We start from the raw sequence: 15,916 nt of genomic DNA, 5'->3' as shown, positions 1-15,916 counted from the left end.
TTCATATGTCTGGCTCCTCTTTTCGTCTTTATTATCATTGTTGTCTCCTCCTTTGTTATCGCCATTCTCCTCCCCACCGTCGTCGCCCCCTCAATATTTGGCAAGTGCAACTCTGTCCTTTATCATTGGCGCTCCCTTCGTACTCGGTAGCCACAACTCCTTGTTAAAAATTGGCTCAAGTTCAGTCTCAGTAAATATCAGCATTTTTTGTGCCGCACGTTCGAACGGGCCCTAGGGCGTTTGAACACAGGCTCCAGACAGAGAGCAGTCTGTGATGTAGGCGTTCGAACGCGAGCCAACCCGAGAGCAGCTGTTTCTGCAGGCGTTCGAACGGGGCTTTGGCGTTCGAACGCCAGTCTATATTTGCACTGGGCGCGTTCGAACGCACCCAGCGGGCGTTCGAACGCCCATTTGGTTTTGCTATTTTGATATTGGGCGCGTTCGAACGGCCCCGAGGGCGTTCGAACACGACGCGAAAAAACCCAATCTGAACCGGGCCTATAAATAGAAATGTTGGGTTTTAAAGTTTTGTATGGGCATTTTGCAAGAGAGAAAAGCTCGTGGGAGAGAGCCACCATTGTTTAGAGAGAGATTAGAGTTGTAAATCTTTTTGTATTTGAAGATTTGCATAGTGGATTGAAGATTGCTCCGCTCGTGGACGTAGACACATCGCCGAACCACGTAAATCGTGTCTCTTCCTCTTTTCTCTTTATGATTTGCATTGATTTGGTGTTCATATTTATAATTACCTTAGGTATTTGAAGTTCTCTACAACTAGCATCTTATATTTGAAGTTCTCTACAACTAGCATCTTATATTTGAAGTTCTCACATTAATATTGATATTAGCTTTGCTAATATTTGGTTTGCCCCAAATTATTGCTATTCTATTTGGATTTGTTTGAGGGTGAAGGGTTTTGCTTCCGCTTCGCTCACCCATTTGAGTATTTACACGACACTCCTTGCTTCACTACTCGTCGTCCTCGTCATCCACCCCTCCTCTTCTTTCTCCACCTTCCACCTCTCTTTGTTGTGTTATTTGTAAGCTGTTGATGCAGATTGCCTGTCATCGTTGTTTGTCACCTTCCTCCTCGACATTCTTTGCTCACTAATGTTTTCCCTCTATTTGCTGCCTCATTGCAGCTTTCTCATCTTAGTCGTCAATTGACGTTGCTCCCCTTCCCCTGCCAACGGCGGTCAACAGCGATTGAAGGTGTGAGGCCTTTTGAGTTCAGTTAGTAGGCTTGTTTGTTTATTTATTTTTCTCGTAGATTTTTGTGTTGTTAACTGGAGATTCTTCTTGATTCATTAAAGATCACAAGTTTGTGTACCTGTAAGTACTGAATTTCAAAGGAGTTGGATGCTAATATTAATTCTTTTGCATCTGTCTATCTACTAGAGTTGTTCATTGTATTTCATTAGCGTCCTAAGGCTTGATGTCTTAAGGCTTGATGTCTTATTTTTCTTTGTCTGTGATGTACATTGTCATAACCAAGTAGATGATTTGTATCAAAGAGCCACTGATCTATCCCCTTTTTTCTGTTTTGCATCAGGCCATATTTTATAGATTGAATGGAATTTGTGCCTTGCACTCAAAAGAAATGATGCTGTAAACGAAAGTCGCCGTATGCTTCCAAAGTAATTAATACTTTTGAATTGGCTCATATGGCATTATAGAGTTTCAGTCCTCCTGCTTGCAAGTCTACAAGCCTCGTCTCGAATTTCATATGGACAGCACATTTTAATGTTTGGGAAATTTATTAAAAGGACAGTTAATTTTGCCTTTATTATCATTTATGCTAAATTTTATTTTTAATATTTGAAAAACGGCTTAAATTAATTTTAACCTAAAAATACGTGGTTGACGGAATAGAAAATATTTAATTAATTTTATAAATAAAAAATTAAATACCTAAATATCCCTCTCGTGCCTTAAAAAAATATACATATGATACCCCATTAATTTATTTTAATCTTAAGAATTTAAGTTCATTTTGTCTCTGCAATAAATATAACTTTTCTATATGATGATGTTTTATTAGGAAAACTAATGTCTCGATAAAGAGAGAGATATATCTGCTCTACGTCGGCCCTAGTTCTGCTAGGGTTTTAGCGCAACGATTTTATTCCCCCTCTCCCCTCCCTTAGCTATGGGCTAGGGGCAGGGAGCAATACTTATTCCTTCTTTTTCTCTCTTACATTGTAAGAAGCCTCCTTCACTGCTACTCTAACTATTGTTCCTCCTTCCCCTCGACGCCGCCTCACGTCATCCGCCGTTGCGTCTCCGCTCCTCTCTCACCTCCACGCCGCTACGCTTAACATTGTGTTGCACACGATGTAGTCGATCTTCCTCACCACGTCTTTGTCCCATAAATCCTTGCTGATGCCACTCCCACTCGTCGTCCCTCACCACGTCCAACAACCTGCTTTTACCCCCTTCCTTCGTTGGATCTGTGCTTGGATATCGTTATTTCGTCAGATCCGAGCTTACTACCTCTCCCATTTGTCGCTTCCCTCGTCAGGCTCGACCCACCGTCACTTCTCTCTGTTGCCCCTCACCGCATTTGACATCCTCCTACTGTCCTCCCTCACTGGATTTGGGCTTTGACATCGTCCCTTCACCATATTCAAGCTTGCTGCCTCCCTCTTTGCCGTTGGATCTGCTGTCGCTATTGCTTCCTATCACTGCACCTCACTGCCATTGCAATACCTCTTCTCTTTGTCGAATCCATGCTTGCAAAGTTTGGGTGTGTTTGGTTTTTTTTTCTTTTTTATTTTGTGTCTAGATGGGTGATCTTCCAATCATTATGCCTCCGTGGATTCTCAAAATCGAGTCTTAAATAGCTGAATAGAAAGAACATGTAGTTATTAGGCTAACAATATTGAATGCGAGGCTTATTGCTCTTGGGAATCTCTTGAGTTGTTCTTCACTTTATTATTGTGTTTGTGCTTTCAGGTTTGATTCTTTGGATTAAATTGTCTTAATTTTTTAGATTAAATTATAGTGATGTCTAGTGTAGGCCAAGTGTGAAGTTTGTGTTAAAAGAGTCGTCGCTCTATCTCCTCTTCTCTTTGTGTATCAAACTTTTGTAATATTTAAAGACTACTAACTTTTCGGAAAAAAAATGATTAAGAGAGATAATTAAATTAGAGGTAACTATTGTATCACTGACAGGATAGACATACAAGAGTAATTTTAGTGAAATGCAAGATTCCACACTGAGAACTTCTAATATAACAAACATGAAACACTATTCCCCAAAAGAGAAATAGAATCAAATAACAAAGATAGATAGAAGTCTTATAGTCTACATGATAATTAGATTAGGGAGGAGGAGGTTTGTTTCTCTTGATGGGGCTAAAACAAATCCCAGTCTCAGGATCACAAGTAATTGAATCTTTGGCCGCTGATACAAGTACTTGGGAAGAAGAGAAGAGCCAAATAGAAGCAATGTAGATGAGGAACAAGAGAAGAGTAGTCCTCCTACTTTGATGATGATGATGCCCCATTCACCTCTCTCTCTCTCTCTCTCTCTCTCTCTCTCTCTCTATATATATATATATATATATATGCTTAATTAGGGCAACTAGAGAACTCGATGCGCTTATTTATATAGAAGATTTCCTCCTAGATCGATCCGACCACCAATGGATGTTAAGTCTTTGCCTTGTGTTTCACGTTAGCAGAGTTTCCTTTTCTTGGGTTGGTCTTCTGTTCTGTTTTGATGTGAGCATGACATCTCCCGTTTATTCTTTATATCTTTTCTCTTTCCATAATATATATAAATATATATATATATATATATATACACACACGCATGTAGTATGCTTCACTTCTCTTCTATGTATTAATGTTTGAGAGCGTATTTGATTGATAAAGAAATAGAGAAAGAAAGTAATAATTTTTAAAAATCTACTATTTTATAGTATTTGGACGAAAGAAAATATGTTACGAAGTAAGTTCTACTCTCCAAAAATTATCTAATTTTTTATTTCACTTTATATTTTAAAAAGAAAGAGTTGCACTTCTCATATTTCTATACTCTGTGCACAGTCTTCATTAATTATTAATAATTACTCATTTTTACTAAATACTTTATTTTTTTTATTAAATACTAATAAATTATAATTATTTATCAGAACTGAGTGTAAACACCTAATTGCATGCAATATGCCCATTCCTTTGCTACTATTAACTTAACACCTCCTCTTCCACGTGGTTCTCAGTAGAAGGGATATGATGCTCTACTACTTGGAGATGGATGAACGCCACTGATTTGGAAACGTGGGAGACAACAAGTGAGTCCACCATTTGGAGAAGACCTAGAAAACCTCTTGATGGTCTACTAACGTACTCCCAATCAACACCCCCACAAACACGCATACTATGATCAAAATTATAATTCATTTAGGGAGTTTTTATAGTTCCTACCTTACTTTAACCTTTGTTTCAAAAAAAAAAAAATTTACATATTTTTTTATAAAATAAAATTTCTAATTAATACCTACTAGGGCTGTCAAAATAATTGAGCCGGCTCGAGCTCGGCTTGATAAGGCTCAATCAAGCTCGGCTCAAAAATAGGCTGAGCCGAGCTTGATCTCGAATTGGCTGGATAAGGCTCAAAAATATATATATTGGTTGGTTGTGATTTTGTAACACAATTATCTGTATTGCTTATAATTTATAATTTTAATAATATTTATATCTTTATAGTTGAATTAGATTTTTATTTCAAGTTTAATTCAAGCCTAAATCAATTCAAATTTAGTCATGCTCGAAAATGACTTGAATTGATAAGGCTTGAAATTGCTAATTGAGCATCTCATTTAAGCTCGAGCTCGACTCGAGTTCAAAATAAGCTTGAAATTGACTCGAATTAAAATTATTTCGATTCAAGCTTGATTACAAAGTCATGCTCGAAATTAATTTCAATCCAAGCTTGATCAGAGCCGGGCTAGATCAAGCTGCGGCTCATTTACACCCTACCTACTAGCTATTAGAGTTTAATAAGGTATTTTGCATGTTTATCTCTGAAAATTCTCTAATTTGCATGCATCCATATATTTGTTTAGATAATTTTAGGTTGCATTTTTTATAATTATAAATTGAAATCGGAACTATTTAATAGATTAAAAAAACTCTATTTAAAGAATTTTTAAGAAGGATTTACATGCAAAAAGGAAATTAAAAATCCAAGAATATAAATAGAAAGTAAACTTGCATAATATCAAGAAAAGGTCTCCAATCAAAAAAGCTTCGCAATCAATGTAGTACTACTACTCCTCCCTTTGTCAAGGGTCACTTTTTTTTTCTTTTTCCTTTTAATAAATGAGGATTTAATTGCATTTTATTAAATACTAACGTCAATTTTAATCTGCAAAACTCTTATTTGATATGAGATGATAAGTTCAAATATTTATTCATTAGATGATAAGTTATTTATTCATGCTTATATAAGCTTTTAGATTATTTATAAACAATATTTTATATTTTATATTAATGCGAACTGAGTCGGATCGGATCACATCAAAGGGAGATTAGGCTCAATGGATTGATTCTAATTATCTTATTTAGTTATTTATTTTAGTTAGAGTTTAAAATTTTATTTAATTAATTAAATCTAACTCTGTGTAATTTTAAAAAAGTATTTTTAAAATATTCTACACATATCCAAATAATTAGTATATTTGAAGCAGTTCGTGTAGTTAATATATACATGACTGCGAGGAACTAGAAGTAAACTTGCATTAATTTGATACCTTCAGTTGGTTGGGAGCTAATTAGCAAGTGGCATGTGGCATCCATCAAAGGGCAGTATAGAAAATTGATGCCAAGATTACACCAATTGACAGGGGTAATAAGGTAATGTCAGAACAAGAGACAAGGAGGTAGCTCTCTATGTTGACCTAAATGCCCTCTTTTTGTCGATCGCCCTACCATTCCTCTTTCCCTTCCCAAACACTCTTCTGCCCTTTTGCCCCTGCAACTCATCCCTAACACTTTCCCTCATCTCCCTTCTCTCTCCCCATTACCCTTCGCCTCTTAATTCTCTCTCTTTCTCTCTCTACCCCTCGTTCAAATCCTTCTTCCCTTCGCGCCCAAGTCGCGCCAAACCTAGGCTTCTCTCGATTCTTTCTTCTCTTAACACTTTCCATTTCGATCTAAGCGAACCCTAGGGATATATTTGCAGATCTCTCTCTTGTTCCTCCTCATCTCGCTAATTCCTTTCTGGTTTTGTTCCTCGGCCTTCGCTCTTCGATTGCCCTCGAGAAAGTTTGCACCTTGATCGGGTTTTCTCTCGTGGGAGGCTGTTACGGTAAATAAGTAAAAAAACGTTCTGCCTTTTATTTTGGATAGTGCATTCTTTTTTGGGATGAATAGTTTATTTCAATTTCAATTTTTTTTTCTCGTTCTCTTTTTTAGTTGCAGATATATATTGTGGAGAAAGAAATAGGATTATGTATTAGATGCGTTGCAATTATTTCAAGGTTCTGAATGTAATTAGAGGAATTGGTTGTTTGAAGAGGTTTTAAGCTGAGCCTTGTGCTTTTGCTGGGCGATAGCAATATGGCCACCCATGATTTTGTTCTTGGGCAGAACTCTGATTTGGCCCTCGGCCAAAACAACAATGATCTGGTTCTCGGGCATCACCATGGCAGCGGACTGGTTCTAGGTCACGGCCATCCCTATGATCAGGACCACCATGGTCACAACAATGAGCTTGCCCTGGGTCAGAACCATGACTCTGATCCGGATGCACTAGGTGATCAAGGCCATGATTTTGGCCTATCAGATAACCATGAATTGGCTCTTTCTGCGAGTCATGACCATGGCATCTATGACCAAAGCCTGGACCATCTCTCAGTTGATCAAGCCCAGGAGCTTTCCCTCCACCCAGCCCATGAGATGCCGCAACCTCTGATGGCAGTCCCTCCGATATTGCAATCACGCAGACTAGTTATTAACCCGGAACATCAACTCACTGTCGGGCAGGAGTTTGCTGATGTCAAGAGTTGCCGGAGGGCTCTACGTGATGCGGCAATTTCTTGCAACTTTGAGATACAAACAGTGAAGTCGGACAAGACACGCTTCACTGCCAAGTGCGCAGCTGATGGGTGTCCATGGCGCATCCATTGCGCAAAGCTTCCGGGTGTCCCCACTTTTACTATCAGAACAATCCATGACAATCATACATGCAATGGAATTAACCATCTTGGTCATCAACAGGCATCTGCCGAGTGGGTTGCTAAGTCTGTTGAGGAACGGCTTCGTGAGAACCCACATTACAAACCCAAGGAAATCTTAGAAGATATCCATCGCACACATGGGATTACTTTATCTTACAAGCAAGCTTGGAGAGGGAAGGAGCGGATCATGGCTGCCGTTCGAGGGTCCTTTGAAGAAGGTTACCGACTTCTTCCCCAGTATTGTGAGCAAGTTAAAAGGACAAACCCAGGAAGCATTGCTTCAGTTTATGGAAATCCTGAGGATAATTGCTTCCGGCAGCTTTTTATTTCATTTTATGCCTCTATTTATGGTTTTGTTAATGCATGCCGTCCACTAATTGGGCTTGATAGGACGCCCCTAAGAAGCAAGTACCTTGGTACTTTGCTTCTTGCCACTGGTTTTGATGGAGATGGTGCTCTGTTTCCTTTAGCATTTGGAGTTGTTGATGAGGAAAGTGATCAGAACTGGGTTTGGTTCTTAACTGAGCTGCATGCGCTGCTAGAAGCCAATACAGAGAATATGCCGAGGCTCACAATCTTGTCAGATAGGCAGAAAGGCATTGTAGAAGGGGTGGACTTTAACTTCCCCACTGCCTTCCATGGGTTCTGCATGCGACACCTTAGTGAAAGTTTCAGGAAAGAGTTCAATGACTCGGCGCTCATCAACCTGCTCTGGGACGCCGCCTGTGCTCTGACAATTATCGAGTTTGAAGCCAAAATTCTGGAGATAGAAGATAGATCACAGGAGGCTGCTTTCTGGATTAGACGCATTCCGCCTCGTCTCTGGGCAACGGCTTATTTTGAGGGAACACGCTATGGGCACTTGACAGCAAATATAGTTGAATCTTTAAACAGTTGGATATTTGAAGCTTCTGGGCTCCCAATTATTCAGATGATGGAATGCATAAGGCGACAGCTGATGACGTGGTTCAATGAACGACGCGAAAACAGCATGCAGTGGACCACAATCCTTGTGCCATCAGCGGAACGTCGTGTGTCAGAAGCCATAAAATGCGCACAGGGCTATCAAGTAAGGCGAGCAAATGAAGCGGAGTTTGAGGTCGTCTCTCCCCATGAAGGAGCAAATATAGTGGATATTCGCAATCGTCGCTGTCTCTGTAGTGGATGGCAGCTTTATGGTCTTCCTTGTGCTCATGGGGTGGCAGCACTCCTTTCCTGCCGGCAGAATGTTCATAGGTATACAGAGAGCTGTTTCACCGTAGCAACCTATAGGAAGACATATTTGCAGACTATACATCCTATCCCTGATAGAAGTCTCTGGAAGGAATCATCAGAACCAAATCAAGATGGAGAGTACAAGATTGAGATAGTTGTAAATCCACCCAAATCCTTGAGGCCTCCGGGAAGGCCAAGAAAGAGAAGAGTTCGGGCAGAAGACCATGGCAGAATTAAGAGGGTTGTGCATTGCAGTCGCTGCAATCAGACAGGCCATTTCAGAACTACTTGTGCTGCTCCCATATGATAGCCACAACTTATTATTGCTCCTCAAGGGGTGGGAATTTTTGGAGAGAAATTTGGTGTCTCTATGATGCGAACTCCTTGCAATAGGGGTCTGAGCTTTAGTGGTATAATCTTGATTTCCTGAAGATTTAATAAGGGTATGTTCCTCGATTTCAAAATTTATTCGTAGGTACCCGAATGTCCAATCTCGCGAATTATAACGCGGTTAAAATTTCTGTTTAATTTATCAGTTTTTGTATAGTGCTCTTGTAAACCCATCATTCTCCGTTTTTCTTTTTTTTCAAATCAGAGCTTTATTTAGCTGACCTAACCCCTCTAGGGAGAGCAAGCCTCGGGCCCAAGCCGGGTACACAGGTATGGGCGGATTGGGCCCTCGGGGCCATCAAAACAGATTTGGATTCACATTTTCTTCGGTTTGATGCCCAGTCGGCATCGAGGTTTTCTTCACTATAGTTTAAGAAAGAGCTAAGTATTCCTCTACACTCAGCTAGCAACTAAACCACGGAGCTTCCACGGGCAGCTCACTTCATTCCTTAAGATTTGGACCAACTCGAGTGAGTTGGACTCTATCTCCACCCGGCTCATCCCTCAGCAATGATCGCCGAGTCGCCTTGCATGGGCTCCCATGCAGCTTTCAGGAGTGTGCCCTCCTCTGTTTTGATAACCGCTCCTGCCCCTCCTTGGTGGTCCCCCTCCTTGAAGGCGCCGTCGACGTTCACTTTAATCCATCCTTGGGCCGGAGGCGCCCAAGTACATCGTCGTCGTGCTCTAGCTGAGCTGTTATCCTTGGTCCCTGTTTTAGTGTATTCCTTAGTAAACTGGGCCGCCCGTCGAACCACCGTTCTCAGCTGGTTCCCTTTGCCGCCAAAGGCCCTCGCGTTTCTTTGCTTCCACACCATCCATAAAGTGGCTGCAATGACGCCTTTGCAGTTTGCATCCTTCTGCTTATTTGGATTTCAAACTGTGCTCGGCCAATTGTCGTCGACTTTGTCCTCCCATCCAGTCTCCTAGCTCTGATACACCGCCATTTGCTCCCATACCTCTTTAGCATACCTACATGTGAAGAATAGGTGATCTATACTTTCTCGATGAATGCCGCATAAGGCATAGTTCTTGTCCGGCCCAATTTTTATCGCGTGAAGGTAGACTCTTGTCAGGAGTCAGCCCCAGCACAACTTCCACACGAACAGCCGGACCCTCGGCACGACCGGGATCTTCCACGGTGTCTTCCATCCCTCCCACAAGTGATGTTCGGCTGGGAGTAAAAAGGCATAAATAGCCTTGGCTCTCGGCTCACCACTTCAGTGCGGCCACCAGATCTAGCTGTCCGAGCTCTCGTTAAGCGTCGTTGTGGCCAAACTAATATCGAGCGCTAGTTCGATCCCGGTCTCTGCAGCCAGTCTTGTCCACGGCCTAGCCGCCAGGTCACTGACCATCAACGTATCCTTCAAGACGTCCGGGTGCATAATGCAAGGTTGGCAATTCCATGGCACTAACGAGGTCCACGGCTCCACCGCCGCTTGCATTGCTCTTCCATTGCCTACAAGCTTGCGATAGCCCCCCCCCCCTAATTGTGACTGTTGTCGCCACTAGTGTTCGCCACCCCCACTAGTGTTCGCCATACCCACAAGGCTTTGGCCGGCACACGAGGCTCCCACGGGTTGAGCTCCCCGTATTTAGCTTAGAGAATGCGCACCCACAGGCTATCCTCTTGATTTAATACTTTGAAGACTAGTTTCCCGAGAAGTGCCCACCTTGCAGTCTTCAGCTTCCTTACTGCTAGGCCTCCTTCCCCTTTTGGACTCGCGACTGTATCCCAGCTAATGAGGTTGAGGCCTCGTCCCCCATCTCTTTGTTCCAGAGGAAGGCACGCGCTTTTTTAGTGATTTTGTCAAGCATGTGTGGGGATGGACATCATGGTTGCACTTATCAAGGTCAGTTTCCCTGCCATCGAGAGAACGCCACGCTTCTAGCCATCAAGTTTCTTTGCCACACGGTCCACCAGGTGTTGGTGGTCTTTTGCTTTGATCCTATGTCCAGATATCAAAACACCAAGGTGGGTGAAAGGCATTCGAGCTACTGCTATTCTTAGCAAGTTGCAAACTATTGCCTCTTCTTCCTGCTTGATCCATTGAGGGAGGAACAGCTCGGACTTTTCAAGGTTTATCTTCCGGTTCGTGAGCCTGGTGTAGACTTCGAGACACTCAAGAACACACATCACGTTGGCGCTTGTTGCTTGTCCCGTGATCAAGAGATTGTCTGCGTAGAGTATGTGGGTGAGCTGCACCTCCCCTACCTTGAAGCCTGATAGTTGGCCCGTGTCCACCTTCTTATTGAGCAGACTAGTCAGGTTCTGTGAGATGAGGATGAATAGATATGGGGACACTGGGTCTCCTTGTCGTGTGATGGTTCTTTGTTGATAAGGAAAGCAAACATTGGCGAGGTAATGCACTCTTTTATCCACCTGCACCACATCTCGGGGAAGCGCATCTTCGCTAGAGTTTGCAGAACCGACTCCTAGCTCACTCTGTCGTAGGCTTTCTCCATGTCGAGCTTCAGCATCATTACTGGCGGCTTGTTCTTGTTGCTCTTCATGGAGTGAGCAACTTCTTGGGTGGCGAGTGTGTTGTCAGTGATGCTCCTCCCGGTGATGAATGTCGCTTGCTTCAGTCCAACCAGCCGTGACAATAAAGGTTTTAGCCTGTCTACCAGAATTTTTGCTATCACCTTATAGCAAACATTGCATATAGATATTGGCCGGAAGTCTGACTCTAGTAGGGTTGTCCTTCTTTGGGATTAGGGTAATGTATGTTTTGCCCCAGTGGTGCGGCAGTGGGGCTCCGGAGAAGAAGTGGTGCATTGCCTCCCTCAGACCGCCACCTATGACCTCCTAGAATTCAGCATAGACTTCCACCTGGATCCCGTTCGGCCCCGGCGCCTTCCCACGGGGGAGACTCCAAAGCGCTCGTTTGATTTCTTCATCTGTCACCTGCCTGGTTAGCTGACCTAACTCCTCTCGCAAGATCGCCGGGAGAGACGGCCATCTTGATTGTTGTTCTTCATCATTACCACCAAAACCCCATAATTTACTATAGAAGTCTTGAAAGACGTCTTCCCTTCCCTGTTTGTCTTCGATCCACCTCCCTCCTTCATGGAATACCCCTGAGATGAGGTTCCTATGTCGCCGGATGGAAGCCGTGAGATGGAAGAATCTGGTATTCCGGTCTCTGTCCTGCACCCATTTTAGCAGCGATCTCTCGAGCCATTTGATATTAATCTATCTAATTAGGGCTGATTTGTGGTTGTATAGTGTCCGGAGGCAGGCTATTCCCGCCGCACCAAGGATTCATGCGGCGTCCCTACGTTCAGCTTCCTCAAGTTCCTGACGCACTTCTACTAGCTTGGCCTCGATATCCCCTACTACAGCGTGGCTCCAGTTTCTCATCTTCACTTGCAGCATGCAGACCTTGTCGGAGAAGTCATGCATAGGATTTCCATGTCCTCTCCTGGCCCAGATTTCCTTGGCGATACGCTCACTTTCCTTGTATTCTAGCCATAGTAGCTCATACCGAAATGGTCGAGCTTTTTAGGGAGATGTCTTTGGCATCGTCAGCAGCAACAGGGCGTGGTTAGAGCCTGAGTGATCTAGGTGTCTGACTTTGATGATGGGGTGTAGACTGAGCCACGCCGAGTTAGCCAGGACTCTATCCAATCGAACCCAAATATGCCGGTCCCCACTTTGGTTGTTACACCAGGTGTATGGCAGCCCTTCAAACCCTAAGAGCATCTCTAACCGTAGCTCTATATTTGGAGCCCAAAGACTCTAAATATGGAGCAATAGTTAGAAAACTCTTATTGAGATCTTTAAAATAAGACTAATATTTAATAGTTTCAGAAGTAATTTTAAATTACTAATTTTTTAATTAAATGCATCGAAATTATATTACACGAAATAAACATCGAAATAAGCATTACATGTTATTAACTAAAAATATTAAAATTATATTACATAAAATAAACAGAAATTAACCAAACATAATAAAAATAATAGATGTTTAATATTCTGGTAAGTCATCTCCGTAGCCACCGGTTCTGATTCTGTAGCCACCAGTTTCGATTCTGGTTTTATTTTTAATGTATTTCATATCTAATGCATTTTAATATTTAATATTTATGTTGATAATAATTTTAAGAAATTATATTTTAGGACACATAATTTATTAGACTTATTTTTATAAATAATAAAAAATTTTAAATTTAAATTAACTCAAAAATAATTTAATATTAGACTCATTTTAAAGGTCTCGATGAGACCTTTACAATGGTATTATTTTTGTTAAAAATTGATTAGTAAGACTAATTATATACTCAGTTTAATTAACTAAATTATTTAATAAATAATACAAATGAAATTAAAATTATTGAATGTAATAATTATTGGGCAATTTTAATATTTCAAAAGATTGAAATGAAAAATAGAGTCGGGCTCCATTTTCATGGTGGTGTTCTAAATTTGGAGCTCCATTATTGCTAGCTCCAAATTTGAAGCTAGTTTTAGAGCCCCATTGGAGCTCGATTGGAGTTGCTCTAAATCACGAATGCCTTTGCCTTCGGGCTGTGGGGCCTGGAGCAGCGCTTGCCGGTTGCATGGTTGGTTCCTCGATGTCCATGCCATTGCATCTTCGGCCTGCGGGGCTTGCCGGACTGCTTGGACAATTGCTTCGTGTTGCCCGGTCACTCCTGGGTTCTCTCCCGTGGCCAGCCTGGACCTTGTCCCTACCAGGCCATCCTGGTAGATCTCTGGCGGGTATGGGAACGTTGTCCTCGCCCTTGCGTCCAGCCGTTTGATCGTTTTCACGTACGCCGATCTTGTAGCCCACTCCTAACCAGACCCCAGGCATATGGCTATCCCATTAATGGTAGCCATGCTTGGGTCCATCGCCGGGCTCTCAGCCATGTAGATTTTCCCCTTGTCTTTCCTTTCAGCATCATTTCTCATTAAATGGTCTTTCGACTTGTCGCCCTCTTGTTGGATGTCTAGAGTTTGCATGTCGCATTGGCTCACGTTCGCCTTCCTGGCAGGCTCTCTTTGGTTATAGGCCGGTTGTAAGTTAATCCGCTTCTGCACACCAGATTGCCTTGAGGTGGATGCTTTATCCCCACATTGGTTTTGCCTCTAGCATCTTCAGACCGTACTCGATCTCCATGAGTTTTGATGATGTCTGCATGACTCCCACTTGCACGTCGATTACTGTTGTCCGTCTTCCTCTTTGCCTCGGCTTCTATCTTCTCACCATCCACCGGACTTTGCTTCATCTTGCTTCCTCCGGGGTATGTCTTGGTTCTGGGTTGGCCCTGTGTTTGTCTATCGCCTAGACTCCCCGGAACTTCCTCCCACTTTGTTCTATTCATTAGGCCTGGCGTCCTCCGTTTTGTTTTACGTTGCATTGTGACCCATGGGCCAAACTCTGAGCAGTGTTCTTCTGTGGTGGCTTCCTTGGTAGCTTGCCTTTCTTCAGTCTTGTCCCCATCTTCCATTCCTGGGATCGGGCCGTTGCTGTTGGCTGAGTTCGTACTGTCCGTTGCATCGGGGCATCGATCCATCTTGTGACCAATCCTGCCACAATGGTAGCACAAGGTCGGGATTCCTTCATATACTGTAGTTTGCTCAACCTCCTCTTCTTTAAGACCAAGGTACACCACCGTCTTCAAGGGTTTAGAGAGGTTACTTCGATGCATACCCGGGCGAACCTGCTCCGGGTGTGATCTAAGGTGGTCTCATCCACCCGTAGAGGTTTCCCAAAGTACGACGCAACCGGAACGAGCGCTTCGAGCTCCCAATACTCCTGTGGGAGATTGTGGAGTTGGATCCATACCGGCGCAGAGTTGAACGCCGCCTCCAATGGCCGGAAGTTGTTTTGCCACGGTATCAGTTTAAGCACCTTTCGTAGGACTGTCCATGGCCGTTCCGTAGGGCGTATTCCATGTCCTCCTCCTTATCGAAACGGAAGGCATAGAAACCTTCCTCGATGTCAGAGACGGAGAACCCGTCAATACCTTGCCATAGTCTGGCCAGTAAGTACTTCAGCCTTTCTAGGGGGATCCCTCTACCCAGGAACCTTCCAAATAAAGTCTTCTTCCATTTCTCTCTGCACCTTTGTAACACTTCAGCATCAATGATAACACAGTCAGTTGTTTGCTTGTTTAGCTTCTCTAGTATCTCCGTCGGAATCTTCCAACTTGCTTCCTTTGGCTTACTTCTGCCCGCTGCTACTGCCGCCCAGGACCTTGCCAGCTTCCCTTCTTCTCCTATTGTAGTCTTGGAAGCAGTGGCTTGCTTTATGCTTGGCATGCATTATCTCGCTAGATGCTCGTGGATGATGTGCATCTGCAGACTCAACGATATACAAACATCTGCTCAGGGAATGCACAGGAGATGCCAATCCTTCTGCGATTATGCACTTAGGCTATGTTTGTTTTAAGTTTAGACACCACTTCTGAATTAGGGATTAAGTTTAGACACCATATTTAATTAAATTTACTCTCTTAAATATCAAGACTAAAAAATAAAACTAACTAATCGAATTTGGGATTTAGTCTCAAACCAAATAAGATCTAACGAACTTGCTTCATCTTTGGATTGTTACTTATTAATGCTTTGCAGGTGGCAAGCTACCAAAATATTTGGTTGTCATATGATAAGTTGGTCAAAGTTTAAAAAGATAGTTAATCTTCATCAGTTAGACAGTTATATGCTGCAGGTGTGAAAGTTACTCCAAATACTTGATGGGTTAAACTAATACCTCATCATTTTCACAGTGATTCTCACTGTCAGGTCTTGCTATTAGTACTGTATTGTTAAGGATGAGCCTAATCACTTGTTGCCTCTTGAGTCTTCTATCCTACCATTGTTTGCACTGTGCTGCCATTGTTTCTTTGTATTAGTATATGCTAGTGACTTGACCTTACTGCTTTCCTCTAACTGGATTATCAATTCTTGCAAGATACCAGAGTCCACCCATCTAGTGAACCATATAATCTGGCTTGGAATTTCAAATCATCTTTTCTGTTATAAGATACCAAGTAGTTCTTGCAGCTTATACACGGGAAAAACAATATGCTATATGTTTACATCTCTTTCCATCATATTTTGAATATATCTTTTTGTTCATAGCAAGAGACAAATCAAGCGGAGCTTGCCTTAACTC

At 42.5% G+C, this 15,916-nt stretch overlaps 1 protein-coding gene across 1 annotated transcript; it reads left to right on the top strand.

Moving 5' to 3' along the window:
• The first annotated feature begins 5,976 nt into the window (after positions 1 to 5,976).
• On the top strand, positions 5,977 to 8,946 carry LOC140797012 (uncharacterized). Its single transcript, XM_073150264.1, has 2 exons — positions 5,977 to 6,316; positions 6,424 to 8,946. Exon 2 carries the CDS (start codon positions 6,568 to 6,570, stop codon positions 8,707 to 8,709), a length of 2,142 nt encoding a protein of 713 aa, XP_073006365.1. The 5' UTR covers positions 5,977 to 6,316; positions 6,424 to 6,567; the 3' UTR covers positions 8,710 to 8,946.
• The last annotated feature ends 6,970 nt before the right edge of the window (positions 8,947 to 15,916 follow it).

Source organism: Typha latifolia, chromosome 10, assembly GCF_019914945.1.
Source record: "Typha latifolia isolate L0001 chromosome 10, TyphaL0001v2, whole genome shotgun sequence".
Taxonomy (NCBI): Eukaryota; Viridiplantae; Streptophyta; class Magnoliopsida; order Poales; family Typhaceae; genus Typha; species Typha latifolia.
The sequence above is the reverse complement of the archived record's forward strand: the minus strand, read 5'-3'. Positions and strand labels throughout refer to the sequence as shown.

Bases quoted from the DNA above. Each gene is read 5' to 3' on its own strand.
- LOC140797012 (XM_073150264.1), top strand. From the start codon at position 6,568: ATGGCCACCCATGATTTTGTTCTTGGGCAGAACTCTGATTTGGCCCTC.